Source organism: Xyrauchen texanus, chromosome 4, assembly GCF_025860055.1.
Source record: "Xyrauchen texanus isolate HMW12.3.18 chromosome 4, RBS_HiC_50CHRs, whole genome shotgun sequence".
Classification (NCBI taxonomy): domain Eukaryota; kingdom Metazoa; phylum Chordata; class Actinopteri; order Cypriniformes; family Catostomidae; genus Xyrauchen; species Xyrauchen texanus.
The window spans coordinates 21,732,961-21,751,907 of NC_068279.1; the positions used below are offsets into that span (position 1 = coordinate 21,732,961).

General features: G+C 42.1%; 1 protein-coding gene across 1 annotated transcript in view; it reads left to right on the forward strand.

Moving 5' to 3' along the window:
* Positions 1-18,947, forward strand: part of LOC127634110 (multiple epidermal growth factor-like domains protein 9) — a 126,037-nt gene that overhangs the window by 83,856 nt on the left and 23,234 nt on the right. The window contains exon 4 of the mRNA XM_052113518.1: positions 7,586-7,735. Coding sequence (XP_051969478.1) covers positions 7,586-7,735 — 150 coding nt within the window. The remainder of the gene's footprint in view (positions 1-7,585; positions 7,736-18,947) is intronic.

Below are 18,947 nucleotides of genomic sequence, written 5' to 3' on the forward strand. Positions count from 1 at the left end.
TACTCTGAAGGGTGTGGAGAGCACTTTAGGAATATACCCGTGCTTTGGCCTAAGGAGAACTCTGCAGTCGTTAGGTCCAAATTCCAGGCAAGCAGCGCTTGATGACAGCACGTGCAGGTCGCCCACTCTCTTGACTGAGGCGAGCGCCAGCAAGAGCGCAGTTTTGAGTGAGAGCTGTTTAAGGTGCACGGTTCGGAGAGGTTCGAACGGGCACTCTTGAGTCGCCCAGGACCGTGGGCCAGGTCCCAGATCGGCACTGAGGGGGACGAGGAGGGTTCATCCTCCTTGCGCCTCTTAGGAAACAAATGATTAGGTTGTTTTTCCCTAATGAACATCCTTTATCAGGATTGTGTGACGCCGCTATGGCAGCCACATAGACTTTGAGCGTGGAGGTACACTTGGTATCTCGCACGATTTGGGGTTCAAGCTCTTGGTATCACACCAGTCACTGAACACTTTCCACTTTTGGGCATATAAGCGCCTCGTAGAGGGCGCTCGCGCCTCAGTGATGGTTCTCAAAACTCCACTGGGGAGGTTCTTGGGAACCCATTGAGGGGCCATGCATGGAGGGCCCACAGATCGGGCCGGGGATGAAGAATCATCCCGTTGGCCTGCCTGAGGAGGTCTAGCCTCAACGGAATCGGCCATGGGGCAGATTGCATCATCTGCATCAGTTCTGGAAACCACGTCTGGTTTTTCCAGAGTGGGGCTACCAGGAGCTTTGCACATTTCACTTCCCTGATCCGACTGATGACCTGAGGTAGCATCGCGATCGGGGGAAAAACATACAAGGGGCAGCTCGGCCAGACTTGGGCGAGCGCGTCCGTGCTCTTTGAGAAGAAAAGGGGGCAGTGCGCATTTTCCCTGGAGGCGAAGAGGTCGACCTCTGCCTCGCCAAAGGTTTGCCATAACCACTGAACCGTCAGGGGGTGGAGAGACCATTCTCCTGGGAGAACCTTGTCTCTGGACAGCATGTCCGCTCCCTGGTTCAGGGCGCCTGGCACATGCGCTGCTTTCAGCGAGCGCAGGTGGTGCTGTGACCATAAGATGAGCTCCCTGGCCATAGAGTGCAGGGAGCTCGACCTGAGTCCACCCTGGCGATTTATATACTGAAACTACCGTCATGTTGTCCGCTCGGACCAGGACGTGTTCGTTTTTCAGGTACGGAAGCAGGGCTCTGAGAGCCAAGGCGACCGCTTTCATTTCCAGACAGTTTATATGTAGGTGCTTTTCCGGGTTTGACCAAAAGCCGGAGACAGGCCTGCCCTCGTAAAGGGCCCCCCATCCTGTTTTGGAGGCATCTGTCGTGATCATTTTTCTCCGCGTATTCACGCCCAGACTCACGCCGGTTTGATACCAGTTGACGGCTTTCCAGGGCGTCAGGGATTTTATACATGATTCGCTCTGATCAAAAAGTGGCCTGAGCGCCACGCCTGAGCGCCACGCCAGCGCTGGAGAGGACGCATGTGCAACAATCCTAGCTGGAGTACAGCTGATGCCGAGGCCATGAGACCGAGCACTCTTTGAAATCGTTTGATGGGCGCTACTCGCTCTGAATGATGTTGCAAGGCGTCAAATAGAGAGCGCGCGCTCTGATGAGAGGCGCGCTGTCATCTGCACTGAGTCTAGCACTATTCCCAGAAAAGAGATATTCTGGCTGGGGGATAGCACGCTCTTTGCAAAATTGATTCTCAGACCCAGGCATTCTAGATGGCTGATAATCCAAGATCTGTTGTTGAAATGGACTGGCGGCGGGGAGTTCTCGGGTAGTGGTGAAGCACGCGGGGACTGGCCCGGCGTGACGTCACTGAAGTCCGCGTGCTCTGGCGGCCTCCGTGAGCGGCGCTTTTTCTTGCGCGGCTCGAACAGAGGGGACGGCAGCACGGTGGTAGCAGGCTCGTTCGCGGCGAAGGCGGCAAAGGGAGCACGCAGCTCGGTGAGGCCCAGGGAGTCACATTCGGGGCATCCGCCTCGAGTGAGAGCAGCTTCTGCGTGGTCAGGTCCCAGGCAGCGAGTGCAAATGATGTGACGATCCCCGTCAGGAAGAGGGCCTCTGCACGAGGCGCAGGCTGAAGGCATTTGCAACAACGCCTTGAAAAATTACTCTTTTACTCAATCAAAAAGCATCGCAGAGGCGAGCGCTTGCAGTAAAAGGATATAGTGATGCGCGCCGGATGGCGTAGCAGAAGGCTTCGAAGGTGGCTGAAGGCGCCGGCGTCCTCTTAGCGGTCCTGCTGTAGGCTTTTCGACGGCGGGCGAAAGACTCCAACAATCCGGAGGATCCAGCAAAGAGAAGGTCTTTGCTGAAGGAGATTTAATCTAAAGAACTCTCATGACGGGGCGCCTAATATATAGCCCTAAGCCACGCCCATCTTGGCGGGCTCTGAGCGCGCGAGTGCGAAGCACGCGCCCATTGGTCGCGCGTTCAGAGTCGCCCCATCATTGGTTCGAGCAAGTTGCTGCAGCACAGCCAATGACCGAGCTGCCTCGCTCATTGCTGTCTGCTGTGCAGCTGCAATGCGTTTTACATAAAGACTTCAATATTTCTCGAGAAACTGAGTTTTCCCACAGCGTAAGCTACTTACGCAATAGGAGAGACCTCTCGATAGGGAACTACACCATTCATAAAACATTTTAAATGCACATCAAATAAAAGACCAATCAACTTTTATATTGGCAAGCACAACCTAAAATGCTTTAAAACATCTTACAGTAAAGTCATCAAGTACCATGTATATGTCACATATAAAAATAAATTGGAGCACGAGGAATAAAAGGAAGTTCATGTCTTTTTAGTTTTACTCCTGGGCCATAAAACCATGTTGCGATGGAGCAATCTTTGTGACTGTATCCTCCAGAATGGCATCTCTGAGGATTCCTTCATACACTTTCCCAACACAGCTGATTGAGATCTGGCGGTAATCTGCTGGAAAACTGGGCTTTGCTTTTTTAGGAACAGCTTTGTCAATAGCTCCGCAGCATTCATTTTGCTGAGTCTAAGCACAACTTGCCCGATACTCAGGGGAGGTATTCTACCATTTGACAGCTTATGTATAACATCTTCCTCAGTGGGAGAAGTGTGGATCACTTGATCCCAAACAGAAGCAAAATGTTTAGCCAAGGTGTCACACTCATGTTGCAAAATGTTATAATCCTGAGACACCACATCTCTCCTATCTCCTTCCATCCCCATTAATGCCTTCACAGATTTAAACCACTGTTTTGGTTTAGTGCATCGTAGTACTTCTACCTCGTTCTTTTAGTATTCTTTCTTTGCATTCTTAATTTTTTTGGCATTCATTGATTTTAGATTCCTATAGCAGGTTTTATTGCCAGAGCAAGATGCATACTGTCTCTCTTTTATCAGATCTTTAATTTGTACGGTCATCCGAGGTTTGTCATTATTATTAATATAAACTTTCTTTAAGGGAACAGTTTTGTCCAGGATAGACCTGACAGTGGAAGTAAAAGCACTAACCTTAGCCTCAGGGTCCGTAACCTCATGAATGTGTGTCGCAACTTAACATTTTCCAGGCACTGAAGGAGGGAATTGAAAGAGTGTGTCATCTGCATAGAAATGGATAGAAATATTATGCTTGCAGAAAATAGAACCTAATGGACAATTTTAGGAGCGACTGCCAATACGAGAAAAGAGAGTAGAGCTCACGTGATCCTAATATTTTAATAACAATATTAGTTGTAAAGGTACAGTGCTGTTTAGACTCTCCATACACACCACTAGCGACCTAACCGCCAGCCACTGGCGACATGCAGCGACAAAGTAGCTGACAGTGTGGACCCAGCTTAAGGGGTGCTGATGAAGAACACAAACTTCCAATATTAATGCAAAAGGTCCTCTCAGTTAAATAAGACTTGAACCTATTTAAAGCAGTAACTCAGATGCCAACCATCCAAAAGCCCTAACAAAATGTCATGATTGACTGTGTCGAAAGCAGCACTTAGGTCAAGCAGAATCAGAACCACTGCATGACCAGAATCAACAGCCAGCAATATATAATTATTTACATTAAGTAGAGCAGACTCTGTGCTGTGGTACGTTCTCAAGCCTGAAATGTATCCAAAACATCATAAATCATCATCTAATAAAAAGGATCAAGCTGAGACAAAGCACTTTATCAAAAGTACTTTCAATAAAAATATACATTTTAATATAGGTCGGAAATTATTTAAAACACTGGGATCCAAATTTAGTTTTTTAACAAAATTATAAAAACTAAAAATGTTAAATCTTAAAAAAAAAAAAAAAAAAAAGTATACTCGGGACATTCATTACTTATATTTTTAAACAATAGAATTTGAATGATTTTTAATGAATGCTCTATACTTGGAAGCACATGTAAATTAGCCTGTCCCAATGAAAGAAATTACAGAAAAAATGTTAAACGGCCAATCAAAGTAAACATAAAGTCAACTTTAAATTATATTTTCGCATGCAAATTATATTTAATGCAGCTATGTATGGCAAGCCACAAGGTATTTATATCATAAAATCCCTGATTTTTTTAGCCTGATGAGGTACAGAGGAGCACAGGAATGTGAAATTAATTCCCCATTTACACATCAAGGCCACACTTTTATTAACCAAGCTCTCTAAAGAGCATAATGTGGCATAAGCCAGACTGTATACTCCAGCTCTAGAGATTATACTGCAGGCCTGCTGGACATCTCAATAGAGCTAATGTGGAAACAGTGTTTTACTGGGATCCACTACTAAACAAAGTCAATATATAAAAATGTCAAAAGCACCAATAGTAGGAAGGAAGTGAATAATTCACATGTGTTCATGTTGAATTATTGAGTACATGGCTTAGAATAGTACCTCTTTGCTTTCACATCGCACAAATCAATCGAACCACAAAAGGACCAACAAATGAACTGTACACAGACAACCTCGGTGGTCTGAGTACGGTTTGCTTGTGGGTCCTTTTAGGTGGGGTATGAGACCACTTGGGTTGTTCACATTTACATGTTATACCGCTCTGAGTGTGCTTGGAGTGCTTACAAACTAGGTGTAAAAATGCCCAATAACTCTGAGGACCCCTTTCCCACTTCCATCTCATGATGGGTGCAACAGTAGAACACATGGTCTAGTAAGTTTTATATTGTTTCATATTTAAAGCAAACAGTGTTTAAGTCTCTATGGTCACAGCTTCAACATGTCAACTCTGTCATTCCCATTATGATCATTTCTGTTAATACTTTGCGATTAGATTTTGGCATTTTAGTTTAGAGGCAGCTTCAACTGGTTCAGGTTAAGATGGAAAAAATATTCAAATGTCAACTCCATCTGAATTTGCAGAATAGAATTTAACCCTAACCCTAATTTTTAAACTTTTGTGTTAAACTTTGTGATTTTTTTTTGTGAAATGTGATCTTTAGTGGATGTCTGAAATCAGTTGCCCTTAAAATTCACAGGCAAAGTAAACCATTGGTGGAGTTCGTCACATTAACTATGGACATGTTCCACTAATATTGACACCAGAGAGCGTCCCAAAAATATACTTGATTTTGAACAGCATATCTTCAATAGTAATTTAGGACCAAGTTTTTTGTAAATTCTTAGCTTAAAATATGTGCTTGTACTCTTTTGGTTTGAATGTCCAAATGATTTGTATAGAGGAAAGCATTTCCTTGCATTGTGCAAGAAGTGGTGTTTTATAAGAAAAGAAGGATAAAAGGACAGTAAATGCAAGAAGCCTAACATACAACAGAGAGAGAAATGTCTTTGGACATCAATAGCACAGGTGTTCATCAGCATGTGAATCAAAAGATTCTCGTCATGCGCGAAAACGCTGTCTGATCCTGTTAACAACACCACGTTCCTCTCCTGCCATTCTCTCTGGTATTTCATTCCGCACATTCATTACTATGCAGTGTATCTGCTTTTTCTTTCAGGCTTAGAAAATCAAACCATGGGCCATGTTCACACAGCATCACCCGCAATTTTCATGTCTCACAACCGCATTTTCAGCAAACCTGTGCTGTGTGAACGGAACCGTACTGGACAACTAGTTGTTAGTTACATCATGTACAGTGGAAGCCACCCTGCACTGTACACGCTTGTGTCTCGTATGTTTCATGTGGGGTTTCGTTAACTCATGGAGACGGGGAGCTGTATCCAAACAGCACGAGCCACGTGAAAAAAAAGCTGCAATCTGTACTCAGTAAAAACACATTCAAAGCTGCTCTAGGTTAATTATGATCTGATGGATGAACTCACACTTCAATTAGTCTCATTTATTTAATAATGTGGCAGCAATTGTGATAAGACATGCCGGTGTCATGGACGTCGCCATCTTTTAGCCACTGTCAGTATGGTTACAGCTTTTAGAATACGGTTGTGATTTTGGTTGTTCGTTCATACAGACAGTATTCAAACTTCTACTGAACCGGTCAAGTCATTTTTATTTGTATAGTGCCTTTCACAAAACACATAATTTCAAAGCAGCTTTACTGAAAATCATAAATTTCAAGACTCACACTTGTAAATAAATGCAGTTGTCAATCCCAAGCACAATGTGTAAATGTAGCCGTCTCAGCTTGTTTAGGTCAGTTTTTCACCTGGTCAGTTTTTCCCAATTAGGTTGATTGTTTGATAGATTGATTATAGATTGATTTTTACTATTGATACGTACGTGTGTGTGTGTGTGTGTGTGTGTGTGTGTGTGTGTGTGTGTGTGTGTGTGTGTGTGTGTGTGTGTGTGTGTGTGCGCGTGTTTTTGTGATTTACGAGGACAATTTTGTAAGTTACAAATTAGTAATTACAAGGGTATTATTCTATAAATGTGATTTATGAGGACATTTCTAGTGTCCCCATAATTCAAATCGCTTAAAAATCATACTAAACAATGTTTTATTGAAAATGTAAAAATGCAGAAGGTTTTCTGTGAGGGTTAGGTTTAGGGGTTGTGTTAGGTTTAGAGGATAGAATCTATAGTTTGTACAGTATAAAAGTCATTATGTCTATGGAAAGTCCTCATAATGATAGGTAGACCAACATATGTGTGTGTGTGTGTGTGTGTGTGTGTGTGTGTGTGTGTGTGTGTGTGTGTGTGTGTGTGTGTGTGTGTGTGTGTGATGTGTGTGTGTGTGTGTGTGTGTGTGTGTGTGTGGTTTCTCATGCTTCCTCTGTGAATTATGCAATCACTTATAGAAACTGAGTTCTCCTTCCTTTTAGCTTTCAAACAGTATGTTAAATCAACATCATAAGAAAGATGTTTTCCCCTTACACCTTAAAGAATTCCCCTAAATGTTATTGGCACACACAAAGATCTCACTCTTAAATGTTAATGTGTCTTTTTATTTGTTTTCCTAATACTGTGTTTGCATTTTATCTTTAGATTTGCACATACTTGGGCGGGGTATGAAAGAAGTTCCTTCCTTGTTTCATGTGTTGCAGTCCTGCACACTCCTTAGAAACACGCCTTAGATGTCACCATTTGTTTTATGTCTACACCTGTTAGGACTCTGTTCCACTGTCATCCATCTCACTGGACCAAAGTCCTGTCAGTCACCACTCTAGGTCTGTTTACTCATCCCTCTCTCCCTCCCCGTGTTCTATCAGGCATCTGCGTGAACTGCCAAGACAACACCGACGGACCAAGCTGCGAAAACTGCAGGTATAATTTCTACCGAAGGACTGGGTCTCCTGCAACAGATGCTTGCATCCCCTGCCCCTGCTCCAGCGTCACCTCCACAGGCAGCTGTAGGCTGGGTGAGTCCTTCCCACATGCACAACAGGCTAGCATTGCCCATTAGCATAGCCTGCTAACTTTATTATTCAGCTCTTCTTGGTCTGGTTGCTGCTGGAGATCTCCACATCTGGAAATAAGCAGGGTGCACCCCTCCCATCTGTTTTGGATTACATGCCTTGCATCATTCTGAGCAGCTGCCTGCTGCCTGAATTTCTAGGTGGGTGAACATTGACATTTAAGAGAGGAGAGGTTTATTTTAAGTGAAAGTGAAACTGGACACTTTTTTTTTCCTGTCTTGGCCTCTTCTCTGAGCAGGAGGAATATAATCCACACAGGATATGAAATATAAAGGTGAGAATGTATGAGGGAGTTTCTTGTGTCTTTTTCAGATTGGTCAGTCTCTGTAGTCTGATTTTACTTGCAATATGTTTGTGAGGTATGTTGTATGATCTGTTTATTTGTGAGTGGGATGCTGGGTATGCTGACAGCAGCAATAGCATTCCCAAAGTCATAAAAACAGGTGTAAAAAGAAATAGACCCGTCAATAAAAAAATACCACATACACCAGCAAAAGAGCAGGTGCTTGCTCAGTGTTCTGCATGTGTGTGTGCAGAGCTGTTACAGTATGGTTTCACAATAGATTTTTTGGGGGTAACAAAGGGGGGACTATGGCATAAACTATGGCATAAACATACAGTCACTTTGTTAATTTATGCTTGTAATGTAAATTCTATGGCTAAATATCACTTCTAAGATCCCCGATTAACACCTGTCCTTTCCTCTGTCAATGGACCATAACTACAGTGCCATACTCACTCGTCATCTGCTCTTGGATTTGAGACGTATGGTAATATTTGGAGTGTGGGTTTTGCCAATCTTAACAGTCTTTATTAAACTAGTATTAAACTACTTTTCAGGCACCTGTTCATCAGCTGCAAGTTAGAATCACTTACTTTCTAAAATTTGCCCTCACCTCAATTATACTGTCAAAAGAGAAAAAAAAATGTACTGCCATTTCATACTTCTATATATAGTGGATGTCTGAAATCAGTTGCCCTTAAAATTCACAGGCAAAGTAAACCATTGGTGGAGTTCGTCACATTAACTATGGACATGTTCCAATAATATTGACACCAGAGAGCGTCCCAAAAATATACTTGATTTTGAACAGCATATATTCAATATGCAAAATGTCAAAAGCACCAATAGTAGGAAGGAAGTGAATAATTCACATGTGTTCGTGTTGAAAAGGTCACTCCACCAGAACAGAGTACATGGCTTAGATCATTAGTTTACACCCTACAATGCACAGTGGGGGGCATTAGCTCTGCTGCTGTGATCGTAAGGTTGCCGGTTCAAGTCCCAGCATCCACAACTACTGATGTAGATGTATTGCTGATTTGAGTATATACTGTAAACCTTTTTGGCTGATTAGTGTCAACCTGGGGATTGGCAAGCCTTGTGCTCTCTAAAGGCCCATACCAATATCTAGAGAACAGAGTGGTCAATGTACTGTATATAATTTAATATACAACAGTTAGTTCCGATCTGATTGGATGAGAAGTTCCATAAGTACTTTCAGAACATCAGCACTTGGACGCTTCACTGTGTGTATCACTCCACTTGTGGTCATGCAGTTTTAAACTAATTTTATTATATCAATTGATATAATTAACTAATAAAGTGTAATTGCAGTACAGATGTGTTAAGAGCTATATGTCTCTTTATATTTATTTTTGTGATTTTAGCCAGCAGGTGGTGGCAAAGACCATTTTTGTGCATAATATAAGCCAGTTCAGGTGATGTGAAGTGAAGTGAGTCAGTGTCAATCAGTGTTTTCATTCATCAGCACTACACTCGGATTACTACTACACTACTAAAACTAGGTTTAAAAATAGCTTTAAACAGCTTTAAACTAACAACTTCAGCATTAATGCTCGTCACAGCTGAGAGACACAACACACTGTTTAATTACACAAACGCAGCAAGGCACTTATGTTTTACCAGAGTTTCCACATCGGAGAGGACATTGCGATTTTCTATAGTAGTGAATGACTCTTGCTACCGCAAAATAGGGAGGAATACCCCCGCTTGGAGTGCTATTTTCACACTGAGAAAATAGGATGTATTTGACCAAAATGAAATTATCTTCAGAAAGCTGACTAACACACTACAGCAGACATGGGCAACATGCGGCCATCCACATGGTGTTAATGTTCCACATGGCTCATTTATCATAAAAGCATTTTTATTTTTCATTGGATATTTCAGTTAACTTGCATTGGGACATCACCATCTCCACAAGCGTTTAACATGCTCAGGGTTGCCAGATAAGAGACGCAACACCCCCAGTTTCAGATTTATACTTGCGCAAATTGGAAATATTCTCCCTAATGTTACACTTATTTTGTACAATCTGGCAACCTTGCACGTCTCGCTTTCTCCTTTGAACAAATTTAGCCATCTGTAGTGCAATACTCTTATTGTTATATGGCTACTCTTGAGGCTGCTTGTGATGTTTGGTGCTACTTTGCAGGTAAACCTTCTCAGTGATTAAATTAAATATAAAAGTTGATCTCGGCATCATCGACATGCGAGCAAAAGCAAGCCAGAGACATGTAAATGTATTTTTTATTTGTGCAATTTATAAATGTTGAAGTCCCTTCGCACCTGTATGTTAATCTAACTCTTGCAGTAATCATTTATCATAGTCATGCAGTTGTGTTATTCAGTTGTGTGCTGAAAGTCAAACCATCGAGGAGACCAGCATCATGACACTTTTAGCCTTTAAACAGGTAATGTTTTAGATAAACTCACCCGCTTTGCCCAAACATTTAAAGTTCTATAAATTTCCAAATATTATTATTTTTTATTAAAACAGACCCCTGATGTATACAGATTGTTAAATTGAATAATACATTAACAGGGAAGTAGAGGTGGTAAAATATAAGATAAGCCTTTATTTTGTTTTTTTAATGCCTGATAGAAAAGTATCTACATTTGTAGAGCAATTCAATACTTTAGGCAATTGCAGAATAGTCCCATTACCCAATATTTCTGGGCTTAAAAGTTACAAAAACCAAATCAATGCAGAACATTGTATCTCAAAAGGAATACAATGTGGCCCCATATGCACAACTTAAAGCCCGATGTGGCCCCTTTACCAAAATAGTTGCCCACCCCTGCACTACAGCATCTCTGCTTGGGAGTGGCAACAGGTGATTGCACATGCTTCATCTCTCTCTCCCTCTCTCTTAAACACACACACATCCTTGTTTCTCCAATAACTTGTCAGAAACAGCCCAAGCCGTGATACTAGTTATAAAGTTACATTTTTTTAATTACTATCTTAGGCTTCTATGCATCATTTGGTTTGAACCAGCAAGATTGTGATCTGTCGCGTAAGAAAGTAGTTCCATGCACAAATGCGTTTTGTATGACCGTACTCAGTTTATCATATTTCTTTTCAATTTACTTACTCATTAAACTATTGTATATAAGCAATATCACACTACCAATTGTGCTATAATGGCCCTAAATCAGCATTACTGTTATTACCTACTGCTGTGATTACTTACCTCTTGCTCATGTGATATTGCTTAAATATTTAATGACAGCAAATAAGGTGTACATAGAATTGTTTTCAGAATGTTTTGTTATTTTTATTTATTTATTTTCTAATGACTTGCTTTGCACAAACTTTTGTCAAAATATACGGGCAAATGTTTTTTATATAAAATTATATATTTCTATACACTAGAAAGAAAAACAGAAAAAAAGCTGCCATACTCTACTTCAGAATTACATATATATTACATATTGATACATTTTATTAACACTGCATATTCTAGCTTTGTGGAGACACCCAACATTTAGTATGCATTCCGTATTACAGAGAGAGGAAATGACAGACACCTCAAAGCACAACTTCTGTTTGACTCATGTAATCCAGTTTAAGTCATCATCCTGCTGTTCTTGAGTGACTCTGCCTCTCTCCATAGTCATCTATAGTCTGGACACATCCCTCAGCACTCACAGCCAAATTTAAAGACTTGCCACCCACCATCTCATCACCGGAATCATGAACACTGATGTTGAGACAGGAGTTTGTGTGTGTCTAAATATGTTGGTTTGTTCCATGCCCAAGGTGTCACACATAAAATCTAAGATAGAAAGTATGTATTAAATCAAGTTCAAGTTATTTTATTTTTAATTTGTAAAGCTTACACAGGATACACTGATCATTAAAATGACAATATACAGTACAAAGTAAATGCATACAGACAACACGGGCCAACCTGATCTAGTAATTTGAAAGAATAGTACAGGCTGGCAAATTAGTAAGAAATTTACAACTTATACACCAACCAATCACATACGCTTTCCTTGTATCATTGTAGTCCACATTGTTTCATTTCTTCCTTGTTTAACAAAATGTGTGTTGACGCAAATGTACACCTAACAAAGACGTTTAACACTTAACACAGACCCTAAAGCAAGCATGGTAGTATTGTAAAAAGCCCTTTTGAGTACAACAAAAAATAGAAACTTCCGGATTTGTGCGTTCATAGTATATTTAGTAATTTTAACCTCTGATCCAAACACCATATCTGAATATAACCATACATTTGGACCTGTTGCCATGATTGTAATTGATAAATACATTTTGTCATTGACTGAAGAAAGGAAATATGAGGATTTTGAAGGAGACAAGGGTACATAATATGATTGGTTGGTGTTGTATATTTTCATTTTGTGAGGGCCTGCTTATTACCAATATAATGGTTAAATTCTTACATCTAATATACTGTATGTCTGTTACCATTTTTAGATTTAATTCCCAGACTTGTCCGTTTCTTTTACTGTTTTTAAATCTTTGCTCTGCTCTTTAATGCAATACGGTCGAGAGGCCTTGGCTTTTTCCACGATATAGCATGGCCTTGAGTACCTTAATGCCTTTATAAAATGGCCCCAGTATAGTGATGGGGATGCTATACTGTAAAAAGCCACTGTCCTTTGGATGAGATGTTAAACTGAGATCCTGGCCCTCTGTGGTTTGTAAAATTCCAGGGCAGTTCTCGTTAAGAGTAGGGGTGTAGGGGTGTTCAGACCAAATTCCCTGATTAGCCATTATCAATCATGGCCTCCTTATTTTCCCCATCCATGAATTGGCTCTATCACTCTACCATCTCCTCTCCACCAACAGCTGGTGTGGTGAGCGCACTGTGGCTTCCATTGCATCCAGGTGGATGCTGCACACTAGTGGTGGTTGAGGAAAGTCCCCTGTTCCTCATGTAAAGTGCTTTGAGTGTATTGTCATAGAAGTGCTACATAAATGTAAAATTCATTTATTAATTTTTTTCAAACAATTTCATTATGTGCTAAGCTTCTGTTAGAAGATATGGTCCCTAACATGTAAACTAAGGCCTCTATTGGTGCTTTGCAGAGAGTGATAATCACAGAGAAGATAGGTGAACAGGTGTTTCATGTCATAGCTGTTGCTATATTGTGCATTTTAGCATGGTTGAAACACTTTGACTTACCAGCGTCCAGGACCAGAAGTATCTCTTTTATAAGTGGGAATAAATAAGCTCTTACATTGGCTAGCTTGGGTTAGGCTAGAATTTCTACATCAGAGAAAAATGTATTTGATGTCTCGAAATGACTGGATTTGCTTAGTGTCATTAATTAATCAACTGTGCTCAGCGCTCTGTCTGAATCTACAAATGTGTCTCACTGAGTGGAACTTATTTTATTCACTATTATTATTTTAGTGAGATAAATATTTTTACTGTCACATGGCACAGCTCTTTCTGTTGTGCATTGTTGAATCAAAACCCATTAGGTCTTTGCACATACATGATTTGGTAAGATCCTGTAAGTGGAACACAACTGACAGGCACAGATTAAGCTCTCCCATCTGTCATTAGACATTTTTGTCAAATGTATTGTTTGATGGAAAGGCTGGAGGAGGGATATGAATATCACTGAGTTTTAATAATCTGTAATTATTTGACTCTCTTTATTCCAGTCTTGCAACACAGGACATATACAGTATTTAACCCTATTGTTTCCCTTGGTTTCATTTAGTCTCTCTTTAGATATCTCTCCTACAGAGTGTCTCATGAATATTTATAGCCGTTGCGAATGAATGTCTATTTCAAACCAGTTGTCAGTGACAATTTGTCAGGTTTTGTGGGAGACAAGGACCTTATTTGCTCTGTCTGGAATTTGGATACGATGTATAAATTATGGGTCCATTGAAAGTTTTTTATTCAAAGAACTCTGAAATATCTCAAGAATACAAGAATGTTCTATTGACCCTGAGTGTGACAGGTGTCATTCTGGTTCAGCTACTCTAATCCATATGGTTTGGACCTGCCCTGCCCTGTCTACCTTTTGGAAGCTAACTTTCGTCTCGTTGTCAGCCATTACCTCGGTGGATATCCCACCCTGTCCAATTACTGGTTTGTTTGCCTTCTCACTTCTCAGATTTTGTAGCTTTTTCAACTCTTTTGGCAAGACGTGTAATTCTGTTGAATTGGAAGTGTCCTCTCTCAGTCTCACACCCGCTAGGTAAGAGATGTTCTCTATTTTATGAAATTAGAGAAAATTAGATCCGCTCTTCACTGACCTAGCACCATTTTTGTCAAGTTCTGGCAGCCCCTTCTTGCACATGTCCAAACTCTCCAACTTGACCCTGCTCTTTGTGTTTGATTTGCCCCGTCCCCCCACACCCAGTTCCCCTCAGCCGCCGGCCTATATGTACATACTAATCCTATATTGCTTGGTCAATATATTGTACGATTGCAATTATTTTATATATATATATATATATATATATATATATATATATATATATATATATATATATATATATATATCTTTTTATTTAATTTTTACTTTAGTGTATTTGTTCATTTTTGCTTATTGCAGTGTCTTTTTTTTGTGTGTTTGTTATGTATCTTAAAATGTATAAATAAATCATTAAAAAAAAAAAAAGTTCTGGAATTAAACTGGCAGCCAAAAGTTTGCAATAGTGTTCAGATTTTGCTCTTACGGAAAGAAATTGGTACTTTTATTCACCAAAATGGCATTCAACTGATCACAATGTAGAGTCAGGACATAAATAACATGAAAAATGACTATTGTTCAGAACTTCTTAAACTACTTCCGTAACGGGGCTGCCGTAGGCTGGGATCGAACCCGGGTCTGTGGTGCTCAAGTGTCAACTGAGCTAACTCCCCAATAGTTGAACCCAAGAGCAGAAGAGCAAATAGTCTTGAAACTTGCGTTTCTTCCAAAAAAATATAATCTTTTAATAGTAGAGATAATCAAAGTACAAATAAACAGGGTAAGCCAATCTTCCACAAAAACTGAGAAACAAAAGAGACACAAGGGTCAATAAGTACAACAGGGAAAAGACTTATCTGAGAACTGGTCATGGGAGGAACACGGAACAAAGGCTGAAGACTGAACACAAAGGGGAGAAACAAACAGACTTATATAGGGTAAAACACAGGTGAAGGGAATGAGGGTTGAGAAGCAGATGGTTGAAGCAGGTTAGGGGCGTTGGTGCCATCTGCAGGAGTGGAGAGGAGCATTGCATGGGAGAACCAGGGGGAATCCCCTCTGCTGGTCTGGAGGAGAACAGCACCCCGAAGAGGAGATCCTTTACAGGAGTCCCTCCCCTAGGAACGGCTCCTGACGTTCTCCAGTCAGTTCCCTCGGGATTGGTGGAACTCCGCGATGAGGGAGGGATCGAGGATGTCTCGAGCGGGGACCCAGGTCCGCTCCTCCGGGCCGTAGCCCTCCCAGTCCACCAGATATTGGGTTGTCCCCGGACCCGGCGAGAATCCAGCAGTCTACGGACGGTGTATGCTGGTTGACCATCAATGACAGGAGGTACTGGGGCAGGCTTCCTAACAGGAGACAGAGTGGAGCAAACAACAGGTTAAGCATGAAACATAAAAAGTGGGGTGAACCTTCATGGACCTGGGCAGACAGAGTCGGTGGGAAACAGGGTTGATCTTCTTGAGGACCTTGAATGGGCCAATGTAGCGTGGAGCCAGCTTTCGGGACTCCACCTGCAGAGGAAGATCTTGGGTAGATAGTCAGACACTTTGCCCTGGACGAAGTGTGGGACCCAACCTCCGACGTCGATTAGCCTGCTTCTGTTGTTGTCGGGCGGCTTTCAGTAACGCAGCCCGTGCTCTCTGCCAAGAATGTCGGCACCGACGGACCAGCTGTGTGGCAGCAGGGACTTCCACCTCTGGCTCCTGTCCGGGTAACAGAGAGAGGGGGGGAACCGTACAGACATTCAAAGGGGGACATGCCTAGGGAAGAATGGTCCTCGATCAGATTAATCGAGGACTCCAGGTAGAGTGGTTATCGGAGACCAGACATCTTAGAGCCCTCTCAATGTCTTGGTTGACTCTCTTAGTCTGGCCATTGGACTGGGGGTGGAAACCAGAAGAGTAGCCGAGCTTCCAAAAAAACTGAGAAACAAAAGGACACACAAGGGTCAAAAAGTACAAATAAACTGGGTAAGCCGAGCTTCCACAAAAACTGAGAAATAAAAGAGACACAAGGGTCAATAAGTACAACAGGGAAAAGACTTATCTGAGAACTGGTCATAGGGTAAAACACAGGTGAAGGGAATGAGGGTTGATGAGCAGATGGTTGAAGCAGGTTAGGGGCGTTGGTGCCATCTGCAGGAGTGGAGAGTAGCATTGCATGGGAGGCCCAGGGGCAACGCCCTCTGCTGGTCTGGAGGAGAACAGCACCCCGAAGAGAGGAGATCACTTACAACTTCAAAGAATTCTCATTAAAAAAAATCCTCCACGTGCAGCAATCAGAGCTTTGCAGCTCTTTGGCATTCTAGCTGTCAGTTTGTCCAGATACTCATGTGACATTTCACCCCATGCTTCCTGTAGCACTTGCTATAGATGTGGCTGTCTTGTCGGGCACTTCTCACGCACCTTATCCTAACTGATCCCACAAAAGCTCAATGGGGTTAAGATCCATAACACTCTTTTCTAATTATCTGTTGTCCAATGTCTGTATTTCTTTGCCCACTCCAACCTTTTCTTTTTGTTTTTCTGTTTCAAAAGTGGCTTTTTCTTTGCAATTCTTCCCATAAGGCCTGCACCCCCGAGTCTTCACATTACTGTTGTACATGAAACTGGTGTTGAGCGGGTAGAATTCAATGAAGCTGTCAGCTTAGGGCATGTGAGGCGTCTCTTTGTCAAACTAGAGACTGTGATGTACTTATTCTCATGTTTAGTTGTACATCTGGGCCTTTCACATCTCTTTCTGTCCTTGTTAGAGCCTTCTCCTTTGTTTTTGAAGACTGTAGTCAAGCCTGCTGTCAGGGGGGGTCAAAGGGTACAGATGACCCTAGTCCCAAGGCCCAGGGGGGCCCATGCATAGGTCTATAGTTGACCCTTAATAGGATCAATTACAACAATTTACTTACTGACTTATATCATTGAAAATAGAATCTATATGTATTTACATGATAAATACATTAATTGTTATCATTAAAACATATTTCACCTTGTCATCTGATTCTGATCCCCATCCCCCCGCTGTTATTGTGTAAATGGTGCGGTTGAAACACCTGGCCAATCAGATGTGTGGAACACATGATGTGCATTGTGCAGCTAATGTAATGCGGGCTCTGACTAGGGTCAATATGCCTCACCTAAAATAATTAACATCGCAATTTTCCTGCCATGTAGGCAGTAGGGATGTAACCGTTTCAAGGTTTCACAATATACCTCTGTTTTAAAACGGATAGTTATTATACCGTTGAAATCTTCTCATTTTTTCAGAACTTTTCTAAAATCCTAATCAGTATAATTAAGACATGAAATACCATAAAACTGTAATACCGTGGTAATGTTTGTGACTGTTATCATACCGTTACACCCCTATTAGGCAGCAAAGACGGTGACAGGTCCACCTGCACTTGACCCACGTGTACGCAGTTTGATTGACATCAAACACAGCCCCTTGATGACAGCCTTCCCTGCTTTCTTCACAGCCATTGTATACAATTATTTTATTGACATTTTAGATTTGTTTCCAGTGAGATATTGAGTTTATATAGTGACTTTGATAAGATGCATGCAACAACCAAACTGCATGATGATCTGCAGGAGAAGCTACGTGACCTCGGCTTGCTGCGGAGACCAGGCCTCCAGTCCTCGGCATCGGCTGATGCGTAATGCGGTGTGCGAGGAAGCGGAAGCGCGGCAAGAGGGTGTGGGTCAAGGGTAGGCTAAAAACAAACCTTAGCCGGCCGACTCTCCCATCTAACCTGCTCTCAAATATTTGTTCCCTGGACAATAAACTGGACTACATCCGACTCCAGCAGGCTATGCAGCGTGAGTTTAGAGACAGATGTGTCTTTGTTTTCACAGAGACGCCATTCAGCTAGACGGGCTCTCCTCATTTAATGCCAAGAGAAATGCAGCTCTGTGCGGTAAGACTCGTTTGCTTGTGTGTTTACATCAACACGGAATGGAGCAAGAACTCTATGCTAGTCTCTAGCTAATGCTCATCGCTGGTGGAGCTTGTGACTGTTAGTTGCAGACCTTTTTATTTACCACGGGAATTCACCACTGTCATAATAACCAGAGTTTACATTCCCCCAGCACTAATGCTAAGTGAACTGTATGGGGCTATTAGCGAATTGCAGAATGCTCACCCTGACGGACTGTTTATTGTCGCCGGAGATTTCAACCATGCAAATCTCAAGACAGTACTCCCTAAATTCCATCAGCATGTGGACTTTGCAACAAGAGTGGTGAACAGGCTTGATCTTGTTTACACAAACATCCCAGGCGCATACCGGATGGAGCCCTGCCCCCACCTCGGCTACTCAGACCACATCTCTGTTATGCTAATTCCAGAATACAGACTGCTCGTCAGGTGCACAAAACCACTTCAGAAGCAGGTGAAACCCTGGCCAGCAGGAGCCATCTCTGCTCTTCAGGACTGTTTTGAGTGTACTGACTGGCACATGTTCAGGGAGGCTGCAACATATGCTGACTCTACCAACTTGGAGGAATACAGAGCATCAGTGGTCAGCTACATCAGCAAGTACTTTGATGATGTCACTTTCTCCCAGACCATCACCACACGCGCCAACCAGAAGCCATTGATGATTGCTTAGGTGTGCGTGCTGCTGAGGACCCGAGACTCCGCCTTCAGAGCAGGTGACAA